The sequence below is a fragment of the Temnothorax longispinosus genome, chromosome 10, assembly GCF_030848805.1.
Source record: "Temnothorax longispinosus isolate EJ_2023e chromosome 10, Tlon_JGU_v1, whole genome shotgun sequence".
Taxonomy (NCBI): domain Eukaryota; kingdom Metazoa; phylum Arthropoda; class Insecta; order Hymenoptera; family Formicidae; genus Temnothorax; species Temnothorax longispinosus.
Window position 1 is genome coordinate 12,442,127 of NC_092367.1, and position 21,344 is coordinate 12,463,470.

The 21,344-nt window shown below is 38.5% G+C and overlaps 3 protein-coding genes across 13 annotated transcripts in view; 1 reads left to right on the plus strand and 2 right to left on the minus strand.

Annotated features, from left to right (window-relative positions):
- LOC139820110 (uncharacterized) overlaps nucleotides 1-18,838 on the minus strand; it is a 44,838-nt gene extending 26,000 nt beyond the window's left edge. The window contains exon 1 of one of the 4 annotated variants that reach the window (XM_071790105.1): nucleotides 17,972-18,838. The gene's annotated coding sequence lies outside the window, so the exon portion shown is untranslated. Of the gene's footprint in view, nucleotides 1-11,951; nucleotides 12,354-17,971 lie in introns of those variants that run through there. The other 3 variants (XM_071790104.1, XM_071790103.1, XM_071790106.1) reach the window with 3 other exon arrangements.
- Nucleotides 1-21,344, plus strand: part of LOC139820112 (phytanoyl-CoA dioxygenase, peroxisomal-like) — an 87,830-nt gene that overhangs the window by 65,469 nt on the left and 1,017 nt on the right. For 4 of the 8 annotated variants that reach the window (XM_071790113.1, XM_071790112.1, XM_071790115.1 and 1 more), the window contains 4 exons: nucleotides 19,088-19,286; nucleotides 20,533-20,769; nucleotides 20,847-21,042; nucleotides 21,119-21,283. In XM_071790113.1, the coding sequence (XP_071646214.1) occupies nucleotides 19,150-19,286; nucleotides 20,533-20,769; nucleotides 20,847-21,042; nucleotides 21,119-21,283 (735 nt within the window). In that variant the 5' untranslated portion in view covers nucleotides 19,088-19,149. Of the gene's footprint in view, nucleotides 1-19,087; nucleotides 19,300-20,532; nucleotides 20,770-20,846; nucleotides 21,043-21,118; nucleotides 21,284-21,344 lie in introns of those variants that run through there. The other 4 variants (XM_071790118.1, XM_071790116.1, XM_071790114.1 and 1 more) reach the window with 2 other exon arrangements.
- Nucleotides 13,333-15,870, minus strand: LOC139820113 (uncharacterized). The gene is made up of 5 exons (XM_071790120.1): nucleotides 15,694-15,870; nucleotides 15,548-15,607; nucleotides 15,177-15,394; nucleotides 14,924-15,089; nucleotides 13,333-14,781 (listed from the first exon to the last, which is right to left on the minus strand). Exons 1-5 carry the CDS (start codon nucleotides 15,749-15,751, stop codon nucleotides 14,687-14,689), a joined length of 597 nt encoding a protein of 198 aa, XP_071646221.1. The 5' UTR covers nucleotides 15,752-15,870; the 3' UTR covers nucleotides 13,333-14,686.

Sequence of the window (21,344 nt, forward strand, 5' to 3'; positions counted from 1 at the left end):
CGAGGAATATCCCGAGTCAATGTGGGACCATTATGTTCGCGCGCGCGGCCGCTCGCTCACCTCGCCATGTCGAGGGATTATTTCAAAATTATGCAAATTTCGTCCGGAGTTTGATAAGAGATTATGATCTGGAAGAGCTGAAATCTCGAGCCGAAGCCGCCATTTGCGGTTAGTATCACCACGTATTACGAGGTCTTACATATCAAATTTTGTGCGTAATGCCTCATTAAGCTCGCATTTAAGCCAGATTAAAATTTTAAAGGGGGTGGGTTTAAGCTTGTGTTGCATCGAAAGCTTGAAAAACTAAACCGCTACGAAGACCGTTATCACGATCATCCTTTTACTACCTTCTCGGCGTGATGGACGATCGCACAGAGGATTATGAATGCTAAAACTGTTTGAAATTTCCACAAGATTTGCTCGCCATATCTTCGCCAACGAGGAGGAGCCTGAATGTTAAACTGAACGATCGTAAATGCCAGAAATTTTTGGAGAGAAAGAAATGCGTGATCATTTCTAATTATTGCGTACAAGAGATGCTTATCTTGAATTTCTGACATTCGGTATGGATCCTCCGATTCGTTACCATAAATTGGAATTGTGTGGTTATTTTCGCTCTATCGACGGCACGACACTTGAGGTCCTCGTTTCAGTAGGTAACGAATCGAAGATATTGATATAATGTGTTATAAATTCAGAGATTACAGGTAGAAGTATCGTCCGAATACTCGGACAACTTTCGTCCTGTTAAAAATGATCGTTACAACCCAGAAAACTTCCTGATCTAGTGCCAGTTTGTAAAGTGGCGAGGATAATAGTCTGATGGTTTGTTCGGTTTCTTCTTTTTCTTTTATATCGTTCGAGAATTTCCCGCGTTTGTTTGCTCGTAAAAATTGTCGTTAGCTTTTAAGAGCAGTCGTAGCACAGTTTGCAAACGATACGAAATCCGATTCATTATAGTTTATTGTCTTTGTACACGCGTATTGACTCGCAGTTTTCGATCTGTTCCTCGTCTCGCCATTGGCTCGAACTCTTCAAAATGCTAATGCGAGCACACTTTCGTGCCTTCGACTTTATGAAGCGCAATTAATTCTCGCGAAATATAGCGTAAACCTTAAGCCTAATCGGCCGTGATCTTAATTTTACTGACACTTAGCAAGCTGCTGAATGGCTTGGCTGCGATAAGAAGTTAATTCGACGCGTCAGATCCCGCAAATAGCGATAGGGAAATTTTGTCATTATTACGAAGCCGAAAGCCGATGGGTATTGAACGGGAGACATCAGGATATTGAAATACCTTTTTGTCCGCGAGACGAAGAGGCTGTCGATAATCGATTTCTACCGTCGTGATTTCACCAAACGACGGCGTTAACGCTGCTTTAATTGACAGCTGTAGTTTGCGGATTCTGCATTTTACACGCGATTAGGTAAACGGCGGCTCGTTTGATGGGCGCTTGCGGGCATTGTTCCCCGCGCGTTAATTAATCGCTCGCCTTCGTATCGTCTACAGAAACCGATTGGGAGGATACTTCCGTCACGCGATTGAGCGTAATTTAGCGAAAAGAAAGTAATGTTTTTCGTTGCATAACGCTCTTTGCAACCAGTGCATTCTAATCTAGAGCGGACAGTCATTATCTGCCAGTGTCACTTTAATATTTTGCGATGTAACTGCGATGCAATTTATTATATTTCAAGCTATTAGATGTCGGCGAGATCTTGAGCAGACGCGAGACGTGCTCGCTGTCGCACTCGCCGGATTCTCCCCTTCGGAGCGTGATAATGAGAAAATTGAACGGAGATCCAGCGGCAACGGGGATAGCCCCGGCGACAAATTACGCGTTTGTCTCACACCCGGTTTTGCACACCCTCTGCCTCTCGCGGTTTCCGCCGTCCCTCTAACCTCTGCTCTTTTTATCAGCTGGATCGATCTGAAAATGACGGATCGACCGACCCTTAACGAGACTGCGACGGAGACGGATGGCGACCGCGAGCGCTCCCTCCTCCCTCCCCCGGACGGGGAAAGCCTCGTCTCGTTCGCGTGTCTATTTTAACAAGTTCTACCGTGGTTCTACGTGCGTCGACAGAAACGTTCGCAGCTCTTAATTCGTATCGGAGCGAGTAAACGTCGCGATATATCGTATCCCATGTGCGGACTCATCCGAGGGAAAAGCGAGTTATACGCTGCTTGATTCTGTTAAGCATCCGTGAAATTAAAAATTTGCGATATCTGATTTACGTTGGTAGTCTCGGATTCGCGAATCACCTAATCGCTGTGAAATATTCTCCGTTCAAAATGTTTTTGCGTTTAAATAGAACAATTTAGAATGTGTTTAACGGGCGTGCCTTTAAAACGGAGAGGAGCTTCTAAGCTCCATGTAACATGTATTATAATTATATGTCGCAGAGATTTCATGTAATTCGTTCTTTTGCAAAATTCCTAGGGAATCCACAAAAAACTGGGATATTGTGGAATGAATAAAAATTAGAAATACATATATATATGTATTGTTTACAAGCAATATGACGAGACCTCATTCTTACGATTAAGGGTTTCTAGATAAATATATTTTGATAATCTTGATAATCCGGGTGAGATTCTTTTTTATCATCTCGAACTCGTATATAGTCACCGTCAAACAAATGATCTCCTATGATCCTACCCCCCGGTAGGATTTTGCCAATAAAAGTTGGTACGGACCACTCAAGTTTCGGAGTTCTTCATTGGAAAATCGAGGAAAAATAAGAATGTCTTCTTTTTTCAATTTTTCAAACTGACGTCTTTGTCGGTTTATCACATTTTTCTGCTAATAATTGCAGAACAATTACAATCATCATTATGAAGCAATTATTAGCAGAAAAATGTGGTTTAAACTGACAAAGATGTCAGTTTGAAAAATAAAAAAAAGAGGACATTCTTATTTTTCCTCGATTTTCCAATGAAGAACTCCGAAACTTGAGTGATCCGTACCAACTTTCATAAATCTTAAAAACTTTAAAACCTTATAAACCTTATAAATTTTCAAACCTTATGAACCTTAAAATCTTAAAACTTTAAACCTTATAACTTTGTGTCAGTATACATACTTTTTTCAGCTATATTTCTTTTTTTTTTAGTCTTCTTCGTAATACATTCGAGGCATCCTTGCTTAAAACATGCAAAAAAAAAGGTTTTTATTCTTTTATTTCAATAGTGTTATGTAATACAACAAGTAGTCTAAATTGTCCGGAATACAATCTTGTAAAATATTAAAGTACATAGCTTATTCATAGCGCATGAAATAAATATTTAGGTTTATTTATTTTCAAAATTTATACGGGAAAATATTTGTTTATACTGCTTACAACTTCCTAATCTACTGGTATTACGTTAAAAAACTGTAAACAGTATTGGCATTTTTATCCCTACCTATTATGTAGTTGCATATTTCTCCAAGACGTAGTTTTATATTGCAATGAGCCTGTACAATACGACTGTCAGTAAAACGAACCAGCGACGTACTGAATACTTTCATCTTAACCAATAATACTAATAAAACGACAAGCTAATCGAGTTAAAAATAGTGTAACGCTTGAAGAATAACTTACATAATGCATTAAGAAAGTTATATAAAAAGCACGTGGTCAAATGTACTTACCTCATAAAAACATTAAAAACTATAATACTCCAGGAAATGAACAGAAAGCAAAACATCAGATATAATAGAACTATGAACAATTTCATAATATTTATAAGAGCGTTTTTAGCCGTAGCTTTGTTAAACATAACGAGTGGCATATTCTCCACACTGACATATTCCCCCCCAGTTACCCTATTATGATTTTTTTGGCTATTTTTCTCGGATTCAAAGTGATACTGTATGAAAAAAAAATGAATCCAACAATCCCTGCGTGCTCCCCAAAAGGTCTAAAATGCCTCCTTTATATAATTATATTTATATTTATAAATATAAATTAATAAAAATTTCAACTCACAATTTTTACTGATAGAATCTAAGATTTTGCATAAGGTCACTATATAGTAAGACTGTAATTTGTATTCATTCTATAATATCCCGGACTTTTATACATGTGGATTCTCTAGGAAATTTTGCAAAATAAAAAAAGGAAAAACAAATTACACGAAATCTGTGCGACATATACACAAATACAGAATAGGCCTAAATACATGGCCTAATCGGGAAGGGGACATAAGATAACACGGCTCAAAATAATTAAGTCAAAATAATACAATATATTTTTCTTGAATAAGGTCTCGTTTTCGAAGAAAAGGATTTAATAGTATATTTATGGCCCATATATCGCTGAAAGAAATATCATTAAAATTTACGATATGTCAGAGGCAGTTAAAGGCGAGATGGATGATCGCTTGAAGAATTTCCTTGAGACGAATCCCCGGGGAGTAACGGGAGAGAAATGAAAGAGGGGGAGAGGACAGAAATGTCATCCCGAGATTCCGCGCCTTCTTGCGAAGGAATCATGCATTTGTAAAACCCCACGAAATTTTTTCTCGCAGTTAATCGCGTTGAAGCTTATACGAAAAATATAAGAAGGAGGTTGGAAAATCAAATATTCAGGCTGACGATTACGAAACGACGGTCTTATTTTTTACGACTGATGTCCATTTCTGTCAATGTAGATTAACTTTAATCTCAGCTTAACTCACTTTTCATCTTTTTCTAATTCTAACCATTAGAAAAAGATAAAAAGTAAAGTGAGTTTAAAGTTAATTTTATATTGGTAGAAATATATATAGATATGAGAGAGAGCTATTTTCTACGAATGCTGCGTCCTCACATGATTGCCTTCATGCGTTTCGATCATTATTTCGCTATTGTAATTGCAGGATATGTCTCAAGTAATCATTAGGTTGCGATCGGCTCGTGAATTATACGGACAGCTACGTATATTGGCTCGTCATTTGATGGGGGTTCTCTCTCCGTGAAGAAATCAGATGTTTCGTTGAATAATAAAAAAAATCGCCACGTGTTCGTGTCAATCCACGAACATCCTAATGTATTCGGGTTGCCGGACGGATTATCGGACGATCGATAATGTATATTTCGTTCTACGTGAATGCGGCATTCGTGTCTTGCAAGGGTCGGAGAAATATCGCAATTACAAAGTAGGTACCGCTCGCGTAATGCTCCGCATATCCGTTTCCATCTCGTATTTCGTATTATAGTCGAAAACGTTACCACCCGTTTGCACACACAGGTGCCGGATTCCCGCTACGCAGGTGCTCGAGGAATTAGGGGGACCTTCTCGAAATTCCAATTTTCAGTTTCCATCTATTTGCAATAATTGTGTTTGTCCTGATATATATTAAATTGACGCATACTATTTAACTTTTGCACAGCTTTATAACGCATGTACTATTACGCGTAAGTAACGGAAAGAAGAATAAAAAAGTGTTTATCTAAGGAGGATTATGATGATGCGGTCATAGGCAATTAAGTTAAATTGAATTAAATTCGTTAAGATTTAGGCGGTACTTTCTGTCCGCCCGAAATACTTTCATTTTGAACCAAGTAAGACAGACAACATCGATGACTTTTGCCGGTTTCTAGTGGCAGCAGACGTTCTTTATACATATATATAGACTTAGCAATGGCAATTTAACTTTGAGCAACCAATTCATTGACCAATTTACTCACAAAGTGCATTGAAATCGAAATGTCCGGACGTATCCTTAGCGAAATTTAATCGAAATTTAATCGTCTCTCGTTCCTTCGTAATTTCACTTTGTAATTTTCCAACATGACGTATACTGCCAAGACAAAATTAAAGTCCTGACGTACTTTGTTATGAAGCATTCCTCGTATCGATCTTTGTCGGGCGAAAGTCTCACAATCAGATAAGGGACAGTTGCGTTTTAAGATATACAAGAAGCGATTTTCTAGTGATTCACGAAGATTGGATCTTCTAGTAATTCATAATCTCTGATTTTTTTAGGAATTCTTCGCATCTTCCCTCTCCTCCTCTCGCACTTTCTCATTCTGTCTCTTTAAATGACGATGAGCTTCGGTTTGCGCAACCTAACCGATGGTATTGATCCGGAATACCGAATTGAAACTGGACGGGACAACTGACATATCGATTCCACGGCATGTCCTAGTTTCGTCAAGTCGGCCGTAAAGGATACGTCGCCTTCGTGCTCTTTTCGACCCTTTTACGTCGTTTATCCCGAGCGGTCGCACTCAATGGACTTCACTCAAGTTTCCAATTGGTCGGGGAAAGAAGGAATTCCATGTAGGAAACAATTCGGAAGATCGAAGGGATTCCAGTGGAAACGGCCGGACGATACGCGACTCCGGAAAGCATTTCCCACGTGCACCGACCGCACCGATGCCCTTGGCACGCTTCCTCCAAGGTGCATCGACGTATCGCCACGATTTCTTCGTGGCACGCATCGACCTGATAATAATGGCGCGAGATTGTCTCGGAACGTTTCTTCAGGATTTCGTTTAATACATTATACAAACGAATGTTAAATGCGTGAAGACAAATGTTTAATATAATAAACTATTTAACTTCTTGTTGCATAGTATTCCCTGTATAGAAACACCTACTTCTTCGCAATTTTTTCTATGATTTCTAGTATTTTATAATTTATTTGTGTAACATATTTGGTATTGTTATGTTCCTAAGACCTGTATGTGTACATGAATAACATAAATATGTAATTATTTATTCGTTTTTTGGCCCTACCATTGATATAATTATCATATTCATCTATCACTTCTAAAATAAAATTTTATTACAATCGGAATTTGTAATAACACTTTGTAAGATTCTCTTGTAAGAATTTTGATAAATTACTTTTAATAATTAACTTATATTTGCGATATATTTATATTTAAAATTTTTGAAAAGAATGAGACTTTTTCGTTAAAAAGTAATAAAAATATTCTCGATATTAAATCCCTCATTTTGTATTTCTAAAATCAGAAACTTAAAAAACCCTTACATATAAAATTTATATGTAAATAAGCCATGTGTTATTTTTTTTTTTTCAATTCGGCTGCCATATTGAATCCGTTATTTTGATTTGTTAAATTTCGATTCTAGATTTACAATTAGCAATTTCATAAACCTCCATATACTAAAATTCAACAAAATATGTTCAATAGAAAAATTTATGCAACAAAAGGTTAAATACCAACTGATGTAAGTACTAAATAATGTCTTCGGCCTGCTTTACGAAACCTTTAAATGCCTCTTAAGTATGTACACAAGTGATTAACGCGTAAAAAAGAGAAATCGCAAACGGCCGATCTTCGAATAATTCACGACGGAGTTACTAAATGTGTGTTTCATCCTGGACTGTCCGCAACATGTCCTATCTTAAAATAACGCATTCCGTGATACTGCAACTGAAAGTTCGTTATGACATACACATCTCAATTGGATCTTTGCGGTTTGGATCGTGAAATGAAATTTTGGACGGGTAAATTCAGTTTAAAGCTCGGGGATCCGACCGTGACGTGAGTCAGCGCGCGAGTTATTTGTCGAACCCGCAACGCGAGTGTTTGTGGAAGAAACTCTCACATGTGCTCTTGCGAAATACGCAGAGGAGAAACTGCTTCTCGAAAACGCCGGTCATCCGGGAAAAATACATGAGGAGACCTTGGCCCAGGAAGCAGAGAAGCTCGACGATGCCTTGACACGCAATCTTTCCCTACCGTTAATATTTCAATAATTTCTAAGTATATTACGCGACGGATAAGATCTTATCCGCATGTTAATATCGTGATAGACCAATTATAATTATTATTCTACAATCTACATTATTCTGCATCGCGGAAATAGAAGGCGAATGTCACGGTACCTAACGATCCATTTACTAATATTGATTAATTGGCACCCTGCCTCTCGTATCTGCCAACGACTGCAGAGTTATTGCCACAACTGACTGTTCAAGCACCTCGGGGATCCGGTACATCTGCAACTCTTCTTTAATATACTACCCGAGCCGTAAGGAAAACAAATCTGAAGGTGTTAAATTCGAACCGGTTGCTCGCGCATCACGTTGCGACTGCAAGGATTGAGAGGATATATAAGGACGCGGTGGGATGCGAGTGAACCTTTGCGATGCGTATCTTCCGATTATCTAACTCCGAGAGGATCGCTTGCAATAAATTGTATAAATCTGAGGATGGCACTTAATCGCGTTTAGCGCAATGCAAAGTTTTATTCGTGGGATTTCCATTCTGCCAACGACTGCGACGATCAAAGGAGGAATTTATATCGGTTAAGATACTTCGAGCGTAACAGAAAGTCGCGCGCGGCAAAAAGTCAACACGACAAAGCTCCGTCGCTAACAACTTTTGCCGGCGCGATGCTTGCGAGAGTGGCGCGGATTCAGGATGTAGAGAGAGAGAGAGAGAGAGAGGGGGAGAAGAGGGGAGAGGGGGGAGGAGAGGGGGAGAGAGGGAGAGGAAGAGAGGGAGAGAGAGGAGAGGAGAGAGAGAGAGGAGAGAGAGAGAGAGAGACGAGAGAGAGAGAGAGAGAGAGAGAGAGAGAGAGAGAGAGAGAGAGAGAGAGAGAGAGAGAGAGAGAGAGAGAGAGAGAGAGAGAGAGAGAGAGAGAGAGAGCAATGCGCCTTTATACATATATAAGTATAAAAGCAAAATTTTCCGCGCGTTTCCGGGAAGGAAAGGAATATCGTAAGACCTGCATTATTTCGCTTCGCAGAATGCGAAGCGAGGACAATCAACGACGATCCTTGAAAGCGTCTGACTGAGACAGCGAAAGAATATGCCCTTTTAGTAGGTTCCAACAACAAATGGATATTGTATCCTCGGGCAACTGTTTACAAACAAGCCAGCACAAGGTACAAAATATCGCGTCGTAAAGTGAAATACAAAGAGAAGTGAGAGGGGGGAAAGGGAAAGCCGGGTGACGGGGATCACGGGATCGCATTTTTGCATACAAATCGAAATTTCTCTGTCTAACCGGGAACCGATTCTCGTGTAAAAAAAAAAGGACTGATCGCGTTCTCTGCTATAACGACTCGGAGCGCGCAACGCGACGGAGCGATCACTTCCGGCGGCAGAGCTGCAGAGGGGAAAAACGTCCGTCTGTTTGATATATAGACGGTGAGATTTTTCTTACGAGTCTTGGCACACAACGGCGCGCTTAGCATCGTTCCTTTATCAAGCGAGGATGCTTGAGAGTCTAGCCAAGTCTAGACCTTCTGCATGCCAGTCAAGTGGCGTCGTATGCCCTTTCCTCCTCGTCTGTAAACCTTCCTTTATATCCGCTCAAATAGACCGCGTTGGCCTCCCTGAGCTGGAACACCGCGAAGGCATGCGGCACCGCTTTTCAGGCTAATTAAATCCCTTTCATTTTGGAGTATTTGGCGCGATTATGGCTCGTGCAACGGAGATAGAGGGCGCATTTCTCGCTCGAAATTTAATCATTCAGCGACGTAGTTTTATGTAATTGCATTAGGCTGCCCAGCATTTAATTACGATTGTAATTTTAATCTCTACAATATTTTTTTCGATCGTCCTGTACGTATGCCAGTTGCTCGGCCAGTTGTACGTCTCCGCAGACGCTTACGAGATAATCGTTAACAGACAACTTGTAGAGAGTATATAAGATGTTTCGTGTTACCTGTATAATATCTTCTTCCTAGTACTCTTCTTTAGTTAAAATTGTTACCGAGGTTGTCTAACGAGGCGTTACTAATCAAGCATGGTAATTTAATGGGTCGTAATCTCAACTCCGCTTCTCGATGAACCAGCAAAATAAGCGGCGGAAAATGCATTTCCATCGAAACTTGAGTTTCGCGTGTTATGTTTCACAATACGTCAAAGAGAGAGAACTAACGAGATCCTAAAGTAATTAAGATGACGTAAAGGTGACTGAGTAAACGAAAATACGAGAAAAATTAGAAATTATAATGAAAAAAAGCGTATTACAAAGAATGCGGAGTTCTCTGACACAAATTCGTATTTTTCTTCTCATCGACTATTGCGTATCTTGATATGCAATAATTTCGGCAACGGCTACGCCGCACTTTATCGCTCGATGAAAAATGCTCGAGAGAGAGTGGAGAACTGGAATGCGATTTGAATTGTAAACATCGTATTGGTGGAAATAAGTGTCGGATATTTGTTCCAACCGAGTTGCACGAATACGCGAAGCAGGAGAAATTTGCATTAGCCGGTGAATAGAAACGCGTTTTCGAGCAGCTTAATGAAAAACGCAAATCGCTTGTTGTTTCGGCAAACTGCGTAAAACACGTAATAACATTCGGTATGCGGAGCGTAACGAGATCAGTCGAGAACTTTGAGAGATCCTGTAATTACATCGCAATTAATCGTCGCGTAATTATCGCGATACACTAATCCACCCCCGTATATCCGTCGTAAAAAGTCGCAAAAACGCGTTACGCCCGTGCGATCCGACATTTATCTCGATTCGTGACAATTACGACCGAAGTCGGATGAGTTGTCACGCGAATCGCAGCAAGGGATTAGAATTTTCGCACGCTGCGCCGCGCCGGAGTGTAGAGCTACTAGAGCTGCCGCGCCACGCAAGAGATGAGAGAAAAAAAGAAAGAAGTTGCGCACTTGCGTAGGCAGAAGTCCTGTGGTTGCGGCCGGTCAGTTGCGTCCGCGGAAATGCCATGCATAAAGAGAGCGAGAGGGAGAGAAAGAGAAAGAGAGAGAGAGAGAGGGGGGGGTGTCTTTATATCCCCCGCGAGAAAGGTCGATTCCGACTCCACTTGCGGAAGGTTATAGACCTTGCTGCTTCATTATTAACGCGATGTATATCGATTTTGTCTGCCTGCCTCCGTAAACTCGTTTCTATTCTCGCAGATACGCGCGGATGGTTCCAGCGCCGAGAGTCTCTCGCATCCTTCCCTCCCCCCTTCCCCCGAGGACTTCCGGCGCTCCGAAGTGATTTGAGAAATTAATCGTACGTGTCCAGCGAGTGACGTCGATGGCGATGGAGCTTTCGTTTCCGCAGAAGGGATTTTCTCCGTGTGTGACGGCGATGAATACAATTTTTATCGAGTCGAAACGAACGGTCGAGCGAAGCGAACGACACGCTTCGTCAAGTCGAAACTGTTAAATTGCATAATAATTTTTATCGCGAGTAGATGCGAGTGCCGTTCTGCCGGCCTTTTGCATTCTGGAGTGCGCTATTGTGGGAGAAATTTATTGTTCACGTTAACGTATATTAATCCGCGTGCGACGCCGTAAGCTTTCGCTAAAAATACGTCTCCGATGCGAGCGTGGAAGTGGTTCACGACGCGTTAATGTACATATGTTCCGTGCCTCTACCGCGTCACTGAATTAGATTTTTACGAAATAAACTATCCAGCTAATGGACATACCTACATCAGAAACAGCAGATAAAAATCTCCTTTCCTCATACGAGCCGTTTATTTTCAAAGCGATTTTCAAAGCAAATTCGACGCGGCCGCGGCGTTTTTGTCTTCCTACGATTTTCAAAAATTTATTTATATAATTATTCCATCGGAATAGATAACTCGTACCGTTACTTACATAATTACAGAATCAAGCTCGTTTATTTTCAAAGCGGTATAAGCTTGACGTGGCGTTTTCGTTTTACCATAATTTTTTAAATTTAATTATAATTATTCCATCGGAATAGATAACTCGTACCGTTACTTACACAATTACAGAATTAAGTTTGTTTATTTTCAAAACGATGTAAGCTTGATGCGGCATTTTCGTTTTTCCATGATTTTCGAAATTTAATTATAATTATTCCTTTGAATAGATAATCCGTATCGTTACTTTTACACACAATTACAGAATTAAGTTTGTTCTACCATATTGTCGTTCACATGTATGTTGTATAACTTAATCCTTCTCGTGAATTTAATGTATAAGCAAGTTAACGGTGAGTTAAAAAATATTTGCCGACAAGAAACTGTAATTTTCAACAAGACAGAGATTCTCCGAGCTTACCCGATGACGTATCTATTTCTAAATCGTTCCGGGGGTAAAATCAACTGACTTTCATCTTGTCCCTCGTGCCGGTCGAAGCTCCAGAAGGCAGCGATACTGATCTCTTCAGGAACTTAACAATGTAGATTCCGCACACCGGAATAGAATCCGGCCGTGTTCGAAATTGACTTGATCGCGTCGCAAGGTACTCCGATGTTCGCTTGGATCGACGAGACGGAACCGGGACGGTATATTATTCGGACTTTCGCGAGAGAACTCTCGAATCCGCGCGCGTGAATGAAACGACGACGAGCAAGGGTCGTCGCCGTTTGGCCGGGAAGACCGACTACCCCGATGTATATCCTTCTCTTTGATGCCACGTGCTAAAGTCGACGGGCGAAGAGAGCGAGGGAGAGAGAGAGGAAACGGGCGAGAGCGACCACGTCGGCGCGTCGCGACGCCTCCATCGACGCGCGCAATCGGTGCTTCCGGGGTGCCGGAACGTGCAAGAATCGCGCTTTTGGAACGGCATGGATCGGCAGATTTCTCGCAAAGCTCGCCATTTGCCCGTCACTTAGAGATAAAAATTAATTGACATGACATAATCTCGCGAATTTGAGCTGTAAAGAATAAATTATCTCCCCTTTTCGGAATGTTTTATCGTTATATCCTCTGCGGTTGCTTCTGATGTTAGTGATTGACGTTTCAAGATGTCGAATGAAAAAATAACTTGTTATTGATTAATATTGTAAATAGCTTCTTCATAAATACCACTAGTAATAGATTTTTCTCAGTTAATTATTGACATTATTCGCTTTCCGAGTAGAAATTTAACCAGTTTCTAGTCAGTAACTGGCCAGAAACTGGCAGATTTGGGCGACGCTTGCTTCGTCAATAACTGGACAGTAAAACAAGTCAGTTTCTGACCAGTTTTTGACAAATTTTTGACAGGTTTTTGTGCAGTTTATGGCCAATCAGTTTTCTGATCAGTTTTTAATCAATGTATAACCAGTTTTTTAAACTGTTTTCTAACTATTTTTGACTAGTTCTAACTAGAGTCCTAAATAAGAGAAGCGCATCTAGCGGCTCGCTTGCTGATTGGCTGACCGCGACCACCAATCACAAACCGAGAGTGATGGTCCCGCAGCTGATTCCATGTGCGAAGTAACGTTACTGTCTAATTAATCCTAGCTAGTAAAAATTGGCCAGTTTCTGGGCAGTGACAAGTTTTTCCCAGAAATTTTTCTACTCGGGTTGTATGTACAGTGTTTTCTAAGTAAGTAATACTATAAATTTGAATAAAATATTTTTAAACATTTTTTCCAAATTTTCGAAATTTTCATTTTTTTTCATAATTTTGACACTCTGTATTTTGAAAACGAAGCAGTTTAAGGGATATGTTTATAGGGCTTTCCTTCCTAAAAATATGCCATGGAATATCCCCTTCAATTTTTTGTATTTACTTAGGAAACACCCTGTAAAAGGATTTTTCGCGTCGTCACAATTCCCAAGTAATCGGCATGCAATTCATCATGCAAACCGATAATTACTCGTTGCCATCGACAGTACCCTCAAATGTGGTGTAAATGTAAAGGGTTAATCCACCAATTATTGGATTACTGCTTTCGTATCAATATGCGTCCAGGAACGTCGAGAGGAAATCGACAGCGTGTAATCTGTTTCGACAGGTATAAGTACGCGGATTGAGTCAAGTGCGAAATCGACGCTTTACGGAATCTGACAATATCAGAGGCATTTCACTTCCGATCGTAACGTTCCCTCTATCGTCCTTTTAAATCCCACTCGTAAACGTCAGGATCAATTTTTCGAGTCCACTTCCCAAGGAGAACAAAAAGTCACGAAAACGTCAAAATGATGTCAAAAAGACGTCAAAACGGCGGAAGTCAAAATGACGTCAAACCGGGAAAAAAATGAGTATAATTTGACGTCATTTTTATGTCATTTTGATGTCATTTTGATGTCATTTTGACTAGTGCACCGCTGATTTGTATTCAGTATTAATTAGGAAAAGCAGTTTCGAAAATTCACAGATGAAGGAACAATACAGAAATAAATTATAATTACTTTTTTATTGCAGTGCCTTTGTAGTACACATTGTTTAGCCACAAGAACAAATATATATTATATAAACTAAGTATATCAATAATAACTATATAAATCAGAAACTATATTATATGCTACATTATGAAGTATATAAACACTATATTAATATTTTATATAAACTCTGAGGACGGACATCAAAAACATAAAAATGCAGAAAAAAAATTGATAAAAGTCCTCAAAATATAGTACTTCAAATAGCATTTGTCAACAAGACTTAGAGAGAGTTAAAGATTTAATCTCAAACATAAGCACAGCCAGTTCAACTTATAAATATTTTGCATTTCAAACATCTGACCATTATAGAAAAGTCTTGTTACTTTAACCAAAAAATAACATAGAAGATCTCTTTTAACTTGAAGAACATTGTTTTCTTAAAAACGCCAACAAACATTATAAACTTCACAAAATTATGGCAGTAGATTATGAATTTTTTTTTAAATCGAAGACAAAACAAAAATAATAGCCTGAAAGGCACATAAATATATAAACTATGCAAAACAACTCAAACCAAAAAATAAAAGACAAATAATAGAATTCATGAGAATCACGCAAGTTTTCAATATACAAAAGTTTTTATAAAGCTCACAAACGGTGAAGTCGAAATACAACTGTAGTCCCCCAACCTAGTTGATCTAGTCTGACCGTTGCATGGAAGTGTTGAACCATCGTTTCATATGGTCTTCAAATACGGAAATCTGTACCTTAGGAAACTTCTTCAAGCAAACACCTATTAGAGAGAAACAAAGCAGGAGTAGTTTAATGTATGTGTATATACATAATATATATATTATATGTGTATAATATGCTTACATGAAAAAGCAAAGTTAATAAATGTGAAGATAATTGTTTAAAAACAAGATGATACTCACCTTCTACTAGATTTTTTACTTTGGACTTTTCAAAACTGAGCTTGATTCCTCCAGAACCTTTCCAACTAATGAGTCGTGCCAAGTTATTCCTAAGTAGGGTTGACAAAATAGAGTAAGTGAAGAGAGAGGTTGTCTCTCCCTTTCCCTTCCATAACAGATACTTGAGCTACAACACAAAGAAGGCCAATCAAAGTACTTAATAAACACATGTTAGTAACTGCATTATTATATATAACTGTGGTAGAAAACTCACCATATGACCATACAATATTTTATCATCTAAATGACCATCAAAACTTGCAAAAGATTCCTCAGTTTCCAATGGCAAGGAAGGGAACCCTTCAGGCCGATCAAAACCATCTTCATTGGGGAACAACTCGTTCAAAATTTGGGCAATCCCAATATTCTGCCAATCTATCTTGGCTGACAATTCTTGCATATAATGTAGCATTACTTGATCTTGAGGCTTACCTATCAAAAAACCACATGAATCAAATGACAGCTTTGGACTGATCGATGTAATTTGCTCATAATATAAAAAGTTATCATAAAAACGGCCAATTATCAATGAAAACAATTTTCATTACTTCAAGGATATAAGAAAATAGAGAATATAAGACTTACTGCCAGTTGATCCAGAGCATGTTGATATGCAGCTTCTGCATCCTGTTGTTGGCCGTGAATCTATGAACAACAAAACCAAATGTTTAATTCGGAATTAACTGAGCAGTCATTTATTACCACAAAAATACGGCAATCAATAAAAATACCGTTTGACGAGCTTGTTGATGGTGGTGATCTGTCTAGAAAATCTCTTTTTTTATTCATTCTGAACTCATTATTGTGGTCAGACTTCAGTGTGCTTACATCATGAGAATCTTGAGATTGCTCACAAATGCTAGTCTCTTTCGCAACTTCAGGTAGCTCAAAATTGTTAGAAAACTTTTTAAATAATGTCAAAAATAAATAATGCCAAACCATCAATGTTCACATCAATAATAATTTCTTTGTGTTCAAGCAAGTACTCATCTGTGACCCTTTGATTTAAATTAGTAATGATACCTTTGTACCACATTAAACCTTCACCATTACGTTGCAATTCAACTCTGCGTGGGGTTTGCAGTAAAGTCTTATGAGTCTTCGGTAAAGAGCCATGGAGGAGTCTTAGTCCTGCAAGAAGCTCATCAACTTTCCTATGTGCAACACCCCTTATTGCCCATTCCTTCAAAAACCTTAACAGGTATTTATCAGGATCCTCTGCTGACGGAATGTTATTCTGGTCCTGGATATTGATTGCAAACTCTTCATCTGAATCAACATCAGCGGCTTCAGCCTCCGATTCTTGTTCAAAATTAGCATTGCAATCATTGTGATCATCTAATTCATTATCATCACTGGAAAGGCTGTTTCGATCCTCCTCTACCTCTGAATAAACTGATGAATCATTCCTGTCTAAATGTTGATTATGGTCCCCTAGCTCAAAAACTTCTAATGCATCATCAACTTGTGCCAAAGTCTGTCTCACTTCTTCGGTATGAAGACGCTTCCTGACTGCTTTTACAGATGCAGCATGCAATTTGCGTTTCATACTTTACTTTACAATAAATTGGACTAAAAAGGCCACTCAGGGAACAATGAAGGTCAGCGAAACCCGCGTAGGTTGTCTTATATCGCGTCGATATTTCCTGATATCTGGTCCGGGGAAAGGAAAAGAACTTGATGGGGAATGCAGAAGAATTTCAACTGATCGTAGAATGTGGAGGAGACATACGACTAAAAAGGCCAATACCTGAATGATAAAATATTATAGCCAGCAAAGTTATTTCGATAATTATTTAGAATAACAAACCACCCTTTGATGACCTTGACCTTGACATATATTGTCAAGCTCATGACCTTGAATAACAATCAAAAGATTTTAGCCGTCGGCCGTTGTTCGTTAAAAAGTTATTAACGAAAAAAGTTTGAAGAATATAGCAGTTACTTTGAGTATTGAAAGGCATCAATAACTATGTAAATGGAAATAGTACATGTATGAACGAAGGAGTCATTTAAAGCAGCGAATCGTGTTAGTATATTGAACAATCTTTGTTAAAGCAGAGAATAGTTGGTATAGAAAAGTATATATACCATTTTATGTGTTAGAAAGCATAAATATAAAGTATTCTCTGCTTTATCCATAATTGTATTATTGTAATTGTAAACTATCTTTAATTGTGTGCAATTATTATCATACAATTATGGTTAAAGCAGAGAATACTTTATATTTATGCTTTCTAACAGATAAAATTGTATATATACTTTTCTATACCAACTATTATCTGCTTTAACAAAGACTGTTCAATATATACTAACGAATCGCTGCTTTAAATGACTTCCTTCGTTCATTATACATATGTACTATTTTCATATACATATTAGTTATTTATGCCTTTCAATACTCAAAATAATTGCATGGCTATATTCTTCAAACTTTTTTGGCTAATAACTTTTTAACGAACAACGGTTGACGGCTAAAGCCTTTTGATTGGTGTTCAGGGTCATAACCTTGACAATATATGTCAAGGTCAAGGTCATCAAAAAGTGGTCCGTTATTTTAAATAATTACCGTTATTGCAAAATAGTCCACAAAGATAACATCGCAACAGCATGATAACACAACACATGTACGAAAGGGAAACGATTCGAATCATCTAGGTAGGATAGAAAATTCCTTTCCACTCTTTAGCTTCATTTTCTTGTTCTCTACAGGACTTTTCTAATGTCAAACTGTGCAGTGCAGATCATGTTGTCCTCCCTATAACTTTATAAATTAAAGAGTGAGGTTAGATGGGCCGGCACATTACGCCAAAGTAAACAGCTGTATTCTACATCTAAGTGTTGTAAATACATAAAAATCCGTAAAATCTAAAACGAATACAATAAGAAAAATCTTAAAAAATACTAAAAGCTCGCACTACACAACCCTAATATAACCTCATTATAACTATCCAACAGAACTTTAAGAATCGAGGGTCTAATTATTATATAGTTAGCAATTATACATACCTTCTTTAACAGAGTCGACATTTCCTTATACTTCTAGGCAAACCACGTCGAACGTTCACAACACAAAACTGGCAGCGAAAACGCGGGTAATCCGTTCTCTTCTAGATCCTTCTCTTCTGAAATTCTCACGATCTTACTCTGAAGCTCCTCGAGTGACTCTCGATCTCGATGTTATTCGATACCTTCAATATATCGATACATATATATCGATGGCGTCACAATGATGTCATTTTGACGTCACTGCAAGGAGCCTTGATGAAAAATTGACCATTTAAAGTCAAAATGACATCATTTTGACGTTTTCGTGACTTTTTGTTCTCCTTGGGTTAAGAAGATATTGATTCACCCTTCTTGATAAATTCGGCGGCGGAGTAACAAGATTTGCTACATTCTTTCAGAAGAAGGGTGCGATCGGGACAACCCAGCACGCATGTCCAAAATCGGGACATAAGACGTCTTAAAGATGTCTAAAAGACGTCTTGCGTCCCGATTTTGGACATAGTGCTGTCTAGGAAAGCACATTGCATAATTTAAAATAAAAAAAAATTTCTAAATGATTATTGTGTAAAAACTGATGCTTTCGCTAATCTGTGGTCACATCTTTTTCTCGATTGGAGCGGAACATAATGAAAAATATTAGAAAGATTATTATAGTCAACCAAGAACCGATTCCTATACGACCTATAAATATATGAATTATAATGGAATGCTTGCTGAAGCCATCGCGTAATACGATATTCCCTCAACGAATATGATAAATATTCATAAAGTGAGAATTGCAAGCGAGACCAGGATGGAACCTTTTCGCGTTGCATTATATTCGTTTAAACAATGTGAAAATCCTGGGGGATACGTGACACGACGGAACAAGTACGTTTGAATAACTCCGCAAACAGCTATATGTAGTCCTTGTCTCGCGAATCGATAATCATCAATGATGATGCAGATGGAAACGACATTAGCCAGTTGTCTTTTTTCTCACACGCTTTCTTTCTCTAATAAATTAGAGATTTGTAAAAAAAAAAACCTTTTTTACGTTATAAATAATAAATAATCGATTTGTATCTTATCAAAAAAGTAATTTTTAAATCATATATCAAATTTCGTTTGTTTTAGAATAGCAAGTAGAAGAGAAGCTGCCAAGTCAATTTTAAAAGCACTGGATAAAAAATTCAATAATGACGTCAAATTTGCGTTACACAAAAGATGTCCTCAATCGTCTTACGATGAAACAAAGGATGTTCTATGAGAAGAATGGATATTTAGTATTTCCTCACCTCATACCGCAAGATGTGCTTGATAAATGTCACAAAAGGTATATTTAGCTTGTAAGTCAAAGTTCTACCGCGAGGTCATTTTTTTTAGTGTTTCGAGTTGCTGGAAATCTAGCTAGTTTTGTACAATGAATTTATAAGAAAAATATCGTTCGTGTATGTCAAATATACACACACACACACACACACACACACACACACACACACACACACACACACACACACACACACACACACACACACACACACACACACACACACACACACACACACACACACATATATATATATATATATATATAGAAGTTACTAGCGTTCCTTTGACCATCGCATTTTTTGCAAAACGCATAAAATGATATGTTTATTCAATGTATGTAGATGCGCACGTATTAAAAAGTCTTTAAGGGGATCCTAAAGTGAAGGCTGAACTTCCTCGACGTCGGTAATGTCAACATTTCTAATTCTGTTTTCTTGTCATATATCTATATCTGTCCTTGTCTAACGAGAGGCATCTGTCTTTGTTCGATTACTGCGCCATCTCTTGCCACACGCAATATTGCTTATCCTGTCAACCTGAATGTGCTTTTGCACATATGAAAGTTATATAAAGTAATCTTTTTTTCTAGGTTTTCAATCTTAGATCTAATTGCACGATATTGTTCTTAAATGTTGTCCCTAGGTCATGCCGGTCTAATTTTGTGGATATTTATCGTGGAATTTTTGTACAAAGCAAATATTGTCGTCACGTATACCAAAAATTAACAAAAATATTAATTTTTTTTCGTTTTCGATATAAATTTGACCACCATGACCTAGATTTTGATGCGTACTTTAATTCTAGACAAGAATTTTGCATTTCTATAAAGTCAATTAAAAGATTAGTGCTAAGAAAAAAAGCCGGTATTACAGACGGCTTTAGGATCCCCTTAAATTGCAAATTGCTGCACAAATAAATCGGAATAATATATCTTGTGGACAGCCCATACTAGGAGTAACTCGGTAATCTAGCAGTGTATTGAAATGTTCGATGTTTCGGTAAATTTGCTGACTGATATTAACGTGCGCGCAAATACTGCGACTGGCTATGGCTATAATGTCACAGATGATCAATTATTCAATATCTGAAATATCGGTACACAATAAATTGCCGATATTCCGTTTTTACGGGTATCGATCACGTGCGCGAATTTCAATGGTTAGTCGCGTCTCGATATTTTGCACATTGAAAAAGGATCGAAGATCGAAGGATCCGTCTTTAAACGTTATGTACTCTTAATTCTTTTTTAGATTTGATGAAGTCATCGAAGGCAAGATTCCACGAGATGGAATAACAGTGATGTATGATGTAAAGGACAGAAAATCGGTAAATAAGATACAGGATATACATACGGACTCAGTATTCCGTCATTATATGGAGCATAAGAAGATCCTCGACATAGTTGAGTGTTTTACGGGACCAAACATCTTGGCGATTCATAGTATGCTCATCGCAAAACCACCCGATGTAGGATTTGGAAGTTCGAAGTAATCGTTAAAAGAATCTTGAATTATCAGCAGTTATTTGATACAACGCGGCTAACAAACGTAACGTGTTCTCTTAGGCACCCGCCGCATCAAGACCTGTATTACTTTCCGTTCCGACCAGCCGATCGTATAGTAGCTGCATGGACAGCCATGGAACCCTGCGATAATGTAAACGGATGTCTCTACGTATCGCCTGGAACACACATTGTAGGGAACTTGTTCCCGCATGATTATCCTGAGGGAGCGGTGAACAAGTTTTATCATGGCATACAAGTAAGATATTTCCTTAGTTCGTCTTATTTACTGAGGTGTCAATCGTTTCTTAATTAACATTTTACTTTTACTGAAGAATTTGCCTACGGCGTTCAATCGTTGGGTGAATCTCGAGATGCAACCCGGCGACACGGTATTCTTCCATCCGTTGCTCATTCACGGATCCGGCATTAACAAATCCCAGAGAACAAGACGGGCAATTTCCTGTCATTACGCAGCAGCCGAATGTAATATTATTGATGTACGTAGACAATAAGTAATTGCCAGTTTATTATCGCGAACCGAAAACGCGAATTTGAGAA

What these genes read in the sequence shown, in the direction of transcription:
- LOC139820113 (XM_071790120.1), bottom strand. Translation starts at nt 15,751, where the DNA reads ATGAATAAAAAAAGAGATTTTCTAGACAGATCACCACCATCAACAAGC. An exon ending in ATCAACAAGCTCGTCAAACG is followed by an intron (nt 15,608 to 15,693) that starts GTATTTTTATTG and finishes TGTTGTTCATAG; the next exon opens with ATTCACGGCCAACAACAGGA. An exon ending in AGTAAAAAATCTAGTAGAAG is followed by an intron (nt 14,782 to 14,923) that starts GTGAGTATCATC and finishes TCTCTCTAATAG; the next exon opens with GTGTTTGCTTGAAGAAGTTT.